This window comes from Gracilinanus agilis, chromosome 2 (assembly GCF_016433145.1).
Source record: "Gracilinanus agilis isolate LMUSP501 chromosome 2, AgileGrace, whole genome shotgun sequence".
Taxonomy (NCBI): domain Eukaryota; kingdom Metazoa; phylum Chordata; class Mammalia; order Didelphimorphia; family Didelphidae; genus Gracilinanus; species Gracilinanus agilis.
In genome coordinates, this window is record NC_058131.1 from 63,864,492 (window position 1) to 63,873,170 (window position 8,679).

The 8,679-nt window shown below is 45.4% G+C and overlaps 1 protein-coding gene across 1 annotated transcript; it reads left to right on the forward strand.

The window, feature by feature from the left end:
• Positions 1 to 959: 959 nt before the first annotated feature.
• Positions 960 to 6,526, forward strand: CIAO2B (cytosolic iron-sulfur assembly component 2B). Its single transcript, XM_044660602.1, has 5 exons — positions 960 to 1,158; positions 1,538 to 1,617; positions 4,138 to 4,263; positions 4,502 to 4,547; positions 6,191 to 6,526. Exons 1-5 carry the CDS (start codon positions 1,011 to 1,013, stop codon positions 6,286 to 6,288), a joined length of 498 nt encoding a protein of 165 aa, XP_044516537.1. The 5' UTR covers positions 960 to 1,010; the 3' UTR covers positions 6,289 to 6,526.
• The last annotated feature ends 2,153 nt before the right edge of the window (positions 6,527 to 8,679 follow it).

An 8,679-nucleotide genomic window follows, 5' to 3' on the forward strand; every position in this document is an offset into this window, starting at 1 on the left:
AGGAGTCAAGCGTCTAAAAACCGCACAGAGCCAAGGGCTCTGGGACTCTGAGAACAGTATTTCTGAGAGGATCATCAGTTTGAGATGATTCTCCAAAGAATAATAGAACTGGGGGACACACATCTTCAGGGGAAATAAGGGCAAGGAAGTGTGATTGATTAGCTTTACCTTGGCTACAAGGAAAAGACAGGATTATTAGGGAGAGGCTGAAGCTTTACTATGAATACAAAAAGAAAGGGTCCAGCCAAGGGTTGGGCTTGGGATCATTAAGTACTTTAAGGTCTATTGTTCAGTCTGAAATGGGTGAGTTCTCAAGGGAGGGGCAAATTTGAGGTTCCCAAAAACCCAGTAGACACCCTCTGGTAGAATGCCAGTTCCTAGAAAACAAAGGCAGCATCATTTGGAGGGCCCATGCCATAGACACTCAATAACTGCAGAATGAAGTGGAGGCGAGATCAAAGTGCTGGAGTAGTTCCAAATGGCTTACAAGAGTAGGCTGTTAAAATTTTCATTGTTAGCATTTTACACTTTACCCTCTGTATTGCCATTTGGATGATCTAGACTTAAGAAGGGGTTAATGAAGTCGATTAAATTTAAGACCGTCTTGCCTATATCCCCACCCAAAGAGCTGACTGTTAAATGTTGACTAGCAGATTCCAGGGGGAAGGGCTCCTGGAAGGGCATTTGTTCCAATGCACTCATCTTACAGATGGGAAGGCTGAGGCCCTGGGAAGTGCAGGGGCTTTGCAGAGGCATAGAAAATTGCAGATTCCTCCTAACCTACGGGTAGACAGACGTTAGCTCCTAGCCCTTACGCGCCTAGGGAAGCGGAGCGGAGCAGGGCGGGGCTAGAATGCAGGAAGAATGATTTTGTCCTCTCCGCACCGCCATACCGCCCCTCCCGGAAGCGCACTTTGCTTCCTCCCGCCTCCAGAGCCATGCACAGGAAGTGGGCCTGAGCCTGCCCGGTGGAGGCACCCAATGAGCGGCCCGCCGCGGGTTCAGCAAAGATGGTAGGCGCAGGCGGTGGCGCTGGCCTGGGCGGCCTCTTGGAGAATGCGAACCCGCTGATCTACCAACGGTCCGGAGAGCGGCCTGTCACCGCGGGCGAGGAAGACGACCAAGTCCCCGATAGCATTGACGACCGAGAGATCTTTGATATCCACCGCGGAGAGCGTGCACTTACAGGGCGGGGGCGGGGGCGGGAAAGAGGGATCTGGAGTAGGCGGCAAAAGGCCCTTTGCTTCGGGGGGGGCGGAGCCTGAATGGAAACGAGGCGTGGGGCGGGTCGTGAGCCGGCGTTGGGCAGGGCCTGGATAGAAACGCGGCCGGGGGTGGAGTGAGAGCCTTGTCCTCCTCAGGACCTGGGTGGGGCAGGACCTGAGCATCCTTATCCTTAGGGTGTGGGCGGGACCTAGGCTAGTGGGACTGGACCTGAGCATCTTTAGCCTCGAAAGTTGGGCTGGGCCTGGGCAGGAAGCTCTGGCGCGCCCTCTGCTGGGCTTACTCAGTAGCGTTTTCCTTCACTCCCGCCCACACCTGATCCGGTCCATCAATGACCCTGAGCACCCACTCACCTTGGAGGAGCTGAATGTGGTGGAGCAAGTCCGCGTGAAAGTGAGGAAGGGGCGGAGATGGAAGGGGGGTGGTTTCTGGCTCTCCCAGTGGCATCTCCGGTAGAGATGAACCCATTCACAGGGATGCTTTCTTTATTATTCAGTCAAATAGCATTTATTTACCTCTGCTATGTATCTAGCACTGTGCTAAGTGGTGATCGTGGCTCCCCCTCCTTTTTTAAAAATAATGCTCTAAGGTTTAGGAAGTGCTTTCCTCAGCTTATGATGCCAATATCATCGCTCCTGTAGGAGACTGAGGTTTAACTGGGGAAAAGATTTGCCCAAAGTGTCATAACTGGGAAGTGGCCAGATCAGGACCAGAATGCCAATCTTTTCCAGGACTAGTGTTCTTTATTCCAGATTATCCCATAATCTCCTTTTGGTCCTGGCTTCCTTTAAGTTCTAACTAAAGTCTTACCTCCTACAGGAAGCCTTCTCCCACCAAACCCTTTCAATTCTAGTGCCTTCCCTCTCTCCATTATTTCCTTTCTCTAGTATATAACTTTATTTGTAGGTGTTTGTTTGCATGTTGACTCTCCTGTATTGTAAGCTTCTTGAGAGCAGGAACTGTCTTTTGCCTCTTTTTGTATTCCCAGCACTTAGTACAGCACCAAGCATTTAGCAGGTGCTTAATAGAAGTTGTTTGTTTGGTTTTTTTTGCTGAATTTTTTTAAACATTTAATAATATTCATTTTTTAGAAAAGTTAACATGGTTACATGATTCGTGCTCCTTCTTTCCCCTTTACCCCTCGCCCTCCCCACACCCATGGCCGATATGCATTTCCACTGGTTTTAACATGTGTCATTGATCAAGACCTATTTCCAAATTGTTGATAGTTGCATTGGTGTGGTTGTTTCAAGTCTACATCCCCAGTCATGTCCGCCTCAACCCATGTGTTCAAGCAGTTGCTTTTCTTCTGTGTTTCCACTCTTGTAGTTCTTCCTCTGAATGTGGGTAGCGTTCTTTTCCATAAATCCCTCAGAATTGTCCTGGGTCATTGCATTGCTGCTAGTACGGAAGTCCATTACATTCTATTTTACCACAATGTATTGGTCTCTGTGTACAATATTCTTCTGGCTCTGTTAATAGAAGTTTAATGAATTGAAATGTTTTAGAGTAACCCCTCATGACTCTAGCATGCTGAATTAGTCCATAGAAGGAGTTTATATAACAAGATTAAAAAAAAAAAAAGATCTATATGTACAAAATTATTTACAACAGCTACTATTGCTACTACATTGCTACTACTAACAACATACACTTTTTTTTTTTTTTTAACCCTTACCTTCTGTCTTGGAGTCAATACTGTGTATTGGCTCCAGGGCAGAAGAGTGGTAAGGGTAGGCAATGGGGGTCAAGTGACTTGCCCAGGGTCACACAGCTGAGAAGTGTCTGAGGTCAGATTTGAACCTAGGACCTCCCATCTCTAGGCCTGGTTCTCAATCCACTGAGCTACCTAGCTGCCCCCATATGCTTTTTAATTTTATATAATCAAAATTGTCCATTATTTTCTGTGATCCCTTTTGATCTTGATAGTCTCTTCCCCTATCCAGAGATCCAAAAAGTAATTTCTTCCTTACTCCTCAAGTTTTGTATATGATATTACCCTTTATATCTAAAAAATGTATCTATCTGGAGTTATCTTGGTAAATGATGTGAGATGTATTTTATACCTAATTGCTTTCTAGTTTTCCCAGCATATTTTGTCAAATAATGAGACCTTACTTAGTATTTGACCTCTTTAGGTTTATCAAACATTTTGCTACAGGGTGCATTTGCTCCCTATGTTGCATGCCAAACCTGTTTCACTCATCAATATCTCTTTTTTAAAACTGGTACCAACTATTCTGATGGTTATTGTTTTGTAGTATGTTTGAGACTTGGCATTCCTTGTGGAACCCTCATCCCCCTTTTTAAAAACCCTTTCTTTCTTAATTGTAATTCTAAGATAGAAGGGCAAGGGTTAGGCAGATGGGGTTAAGTGACTTACTTAGTGTCATATAGATAGCTAAGAAGTTTTTGAGGTCAGATTTGAACCCAAGTCCCTCCTCACTTCAGGCCTGGCTCTCTATCCACTGTGTCACCTAGCTGCCTCCCTTTTTTAATTATTTCCCTTAAGATTCTTGATTTTGTGTACCTAGAGAATTCAGGGAGGGAACCCAGGTGGGTTTGCCCTGCAGTTTGTGGTTTTCTTGAGTTTGACCATTGAGGGAATACTATAAGTTAAACAGGTAAGAACCCATAGAAGCAGGACAGCTTTAAAAGTTAAATGTCAAATTTATCATATATTATAAAAGTGAACTGTCCATAATAGAGTTTCATAATTCAATGTGTGTTCTCCTTTTCTGTTCCACTTGGGATATAGAAATGCTCTTATTTGGCATTAAGGTCAGAATGTGGGACTGACCGATGCCTGGGCATCACTATTGACTGAGGTGCTTCCCTCCCTGCCAAGTTGACCTTGACTTTGGGAGAAGAGCCCAGATAAACAGTAGTTTACACTCTCCCCTCCTTCTACAGGTTAATGACAGGGAGAGTACAGTGGCTGTGGAATTTACTCCCACAATCCCTCACTGCAGTATGGCAACATTAATCGGTCTGTCCATCAAAGTCAAGCTGATCCGCTCCTTGCCAGAAAGGTTCAAGGTCAGTGAAGGGCATGCGTGCTCCCTACCCTCGTGACTAGTCCTGGCACCGGTTAACTCTTTGAATACTTTTCAGGGGAATTTGAGTGAGGTACCAATTACGCTGGCATCCTGAGTAAAAGGCCTTTGAAGAATGGGGTGTCAGAAGTCACAGTGCCCCTTGCCCTGGGGGATGGGCACTTAGCAAGGGTCAGAAGTCCTTCAAGACCTTTTAATGGCTCTTTTACTCTTCTTTCCAGATGGATGTTCACATTACCCCTGGGACACATGCCTCAGAACATGCTGGTGAGTACGGGTCCCCAGGCCCACAGTTTTCCATTTTCAGTTCCAGTGGAAACACCCAAGAAAGGATGGAATTGGGGTGGTGTTGTTTTTTTCTGATTTCCAGCCATGCATCAAGAAATCTTTCTTCATTTCTGGGGTCTGAATTAAAGGAAGCAACCTTCTCCCAACCCCATTTCCTAAAATCATGATGCGAGCCAGAGGAGAAATCTGGATTGAAATCTAGATACCATCACCATATCTTACCCGGCTCCCTTCTTCTTTCCTGTCCCAATATATCCACTCCCTCAGGGTGAGGAAATTTTTTCAGTAAAGGTCTGGTCCAGAGGATTGTGTTCCACTTGTGGTGAAAGGAACCAGGAGTGAGGCAAATGAACTGATGCCAGCTGGGTCCTGGTTTTCTGTTGGATGGCTAGATGGTATGGAAAAGTTTGCACTAGCTAGAGAAAAAGGACATTTTGAGCAAAAAGGAGGCAGACATGGGGTATATGGGGCTTTCTCCTCACCCAGCCTTTTGTACTGACAGGTAAGAACTCCTGTTAGGGTGGAGGATGAGGGAGTGGGGGCAGCACAGGAGGAGTGTTAGACAGTTTGAGGGGTGGGGATATTTCTTACCTAATTTTTGAGAAAGAAAAAGTAAACAATTTAAGAACAGTGCTCTGATAGGAAGTATGAGTGTTATGTGAGATATAGAGATTTCACTTATCACCACCACCTTCATTATTACTATGGATGGCATTATTTTACAAATTATAAGTGCTTAGGAAAATCCAAATAAAAGGAATTGCTATAGATTAGGATTGATCTGGAAGATTCATTGGGAATAGGGCCTAAGAATATAAATGAGTGGAAAAATGAAGATGGATGGCAACTGCCAGGGAGAAGAGAATAGACAAAGAAATGGGGGGGGGGGGGCAGAGTGCAGGAAGGCCTGCATGGATTTCCAGCAGAGTTTGTGGACTGACCTGAGAGGAGTGCAAGATAAAGCTTCTGACAGAGCCAGAACACTCTGTGGCCTGCTGAGGCATACAGAATTTACCTTGCAGGAAAATGTAAGCCAGGGGAATTTTGGACAAGGAAGTGAGGGTTTGGAAAGGTTTTCTGGTGACCTGGGTGGGATCAATTAGAGACCAAAATCTGAAGACAGGGATGCCAATTGCTTTACTGAAGAAGCACAAGTATGGAATGGAAGTGACTGAACAAGGATTATGGTCTTAAGATTTGGAAATAGAGGTGAATCTGAATAGTATTTTGAAGTAAGAAACAACAGACTAATTGACTATATAGAGAAGAGTTAGAACAGCAGGAAAGGCATTGAGCCTAAAGTCAGAAACTGAGTTCTAGGTCTGGCTTTCTATAACTGTGGCTTGAGAAAAGTCAGCTTTCTCTCAGCCCCAGTGTCTTCTGAAATGAGGATTTGAACTGAAGAGATCCTCATGCTTTGTTCCGGGTCCCTTACAGCTCCAACATTCTGTCATAATGTCCTTTTCAGCTCTAATAATCTTGCTATCTACCCTCAGACTGTGGGACTGATAGGCAGGAGGTGCTGAGAAACAGTGGGGATAAGCTTGGCCCTGGCAGCGGTGGGGAAAGGCCAAGGCAAGGGCCATGTCCTCACCCCTCCTGTCTGCTTGTTTCTCGTCCAGTGAACAAACAGCTTGCTGACAAGGAGCGCGTCGCAGCAGCTTTGGAGAATTCCCATTTACTGGAAGTGGTAAACCAGTGTCTCTCAGCCCGTTCCTAGTACACCTAGGAGAGCTAAGTATCTTCCAAGTATCCTGCAGCTCTCAGTTTCTTTTCTGGCTTCCCACCTAACCCCCATTTGTGTTTGAGGAAAACTACGTGGGAGATGCCATGCTCACTGTGGCCACTTGGCAAATGACTGTCTGCACGGGCACAAGGAGATCCAAGTAGATGAGTTGTGCCACTGAAGAGGACATTTGAGATATCTTAATAAATCTTCAATTTCCACTTCACTGTCACAAAGTTTCTAAACTTTGTTTTGGTATGTTTTCAGAGGAGTTCCCATGTTCAGGGCCAGGCCCCTCCTGCACCCTTGTTTCCCCTGGTTCCCAGCAAAGACCAGCTGGAGGGGGAACCAGATGATCCCTGGGCCTGAAACTTTGGGGCCAAGAGGCAAAATGGCTGAGGAGGGTGTGGAGGAGTCAGCTGGGCCTGGGGGAGGCAGGACTGGGACCAGTGGCATGATTAGCAACTTGGCCATGGGTGCTCAGAGCTCTGCTTCTAGCCAAGGAGCCATTCTCAGTGCCTGTAGCAGGGGCCCTGGCCTGGCTAGGTGGTATGAGACAAGTCACTTTCCTCATCTGTTAAGATGAAAGTTTTGGCATAAATGATCACCCTTCTAAGATCACTTTCAAATCTGACTTGGTGCTCTAACGTAGAATGGATAGACAGCCAGCCTCGGCTCAAATCCTACCCATCAACATGCTGACCGTAACCCTAAGGCAAGTCTATAAACATGAAGTACCTACAGGGTGCCAGGCACTAAGAACTGAGGATCCAAAAAAGAAGAGGCCCATCCCTTCGCTCACAGAGCTGGTAATCTAGGGAAGATGAGCCCAGCGAAAGCTAGGATTAGGTGGGGTGTGGGGGATGCTGGTGGGGAAGGTATTCCTCTGGTCAGAGGGCTCAGAGGAGAAGTGAAAAGGGTGATTGAAAATGGGTACAGCTGGGCAGAAAAGGAGTTGAGGTCTGTCCTATGTCCCCTCCTAATGTGGAGGCTGAGGAGTTCTTGGCTCCATCCTCCAGGCTTCACTGGCTCTCCATGGCCCACAGATTTCCTGGCCTGGGTCACCAGGGCAGGCACCAGGCTGCCTTAGAAGAGGGTGATATTTCTATTCCAGTGAAATAACCATTCCAGCCTGGGTTGCCACATCTTTTGTATTGGAGCAGCCCTTCTTTTTCTTGTGGTCTGGAGCTCCAAGAAGACCTACTTTTTTATTTTATTAATTTATTTTTAATATTTTTCCATGTTTACATGATTCATTTTCTTTCCCTCCCTTCTTTACTCCCCCCCTCCCAGAGCTGACAAGCAATTCCACTGAGAAGACCTACTTCTTGACAAAACCAATTTGGCTAAGATTTCTACGTGGAGAAGCCAGAGAATAAAAATGTGGTTTCTAAAATGTGTGCAATAGTTGGCAATACCTGCTTTAATCGTTAGGGGCAGTAAATAGAGGGCTGCCCTTGGAATGAGAGTGACCTGGGTTCAAGGTCTGCTTGGCATGGACTGACTGGGTGGCCATGGGCAAATCAATAACCTCTGTGCCCCAAGCTCATTCCATCTAAGATGAAAGTTACCCACATGTAGTACATGTACATTGGGGAGAGTATTGCAGAACCCTTTGAGGCTAAGCTTAGAGAACAAAAACGAATGCCACAAGCTCATGCCTCTGGGAATTTATAGTCTAGTGGGAGAAGAGGGAGCTTGGATAGCAGGGGTGTCAAAAACTAAAACCAAGACCACCTAGGGTGACATAAGGATCTTTGGGGCTTCCTGTTGACTTAGAAAACCACAAAGTACCATTAGGTTTTATTGTATTTTTATTTGTTTTGTTAAAGTGTTTCCTAATCATGTTTTAATCCAATTCAAGCCCCATTTGGAAGTGTTATGGGCCACCTGTTCGCCATCCCTGATGTACAAATAATACAAAGGAAAGCAGGATTTATATAAGAATCAGATCAAAAAAACCTCCAAAATGAAGTCTGAGGAAAGACATAGAGTCTCCAACCTTGAGGATCAGAGGTTTCCTAGCAGGGTTGGCTTTTAAACCGGTCTTACCTTGATACCTTTATCAACAGATGGCAATAGGAGCTTTCCAAGAAAGGACATTGTCTATAGACAAGCAGGAAAATGCCCCATGTGGGAGCTATAGGAACTGGCCAGTCCTATCAGTTTCTCATTTCACCAAATAGGATTGGACTAGATTATCAGTTAAGATTACTTCCAGCTCCAAAATTCTACATTCTCATCAGGCCAAGAAAAAGAGGCTGTCACCAAATTCAAGTTCTCTGGGAAGTCACCATTGTAACAAATAAAATTAATATAGAAAGATATATTTAAAGATATTAGGGTTTTATTGTAATCCATATTGGTAATTAAAAAAACCACATG

What these genes read in the sequence shown, in the direction of transcription:
- CIAO2B (XM_044660602.1), top strand. Translation starts at nt 1,011, where the DNA reads ATGGTAGGCGCAGGCGGTGGCGCTGGCCTGGGCGGCCTCTTGGAGAAT. An exon ending in TGACGACCGAGAGATCTTTG is followed by an intron (nt 1,159 to 1,537) that starts ATATCCACCGCG and finishes ACTCCCGCCCAC; the next exon opens with ACCTGATCCGGTCCATCAAT. An exon ending in CCTTGCCAGAAAGGTTCAAG is followed by an intron (nt 4,264 to 4,501) that starts GTCAGTGAAGGG and finishes TCTTCTTTCCAG; the next exon opens with ATGGATGTTCACATTACCCC.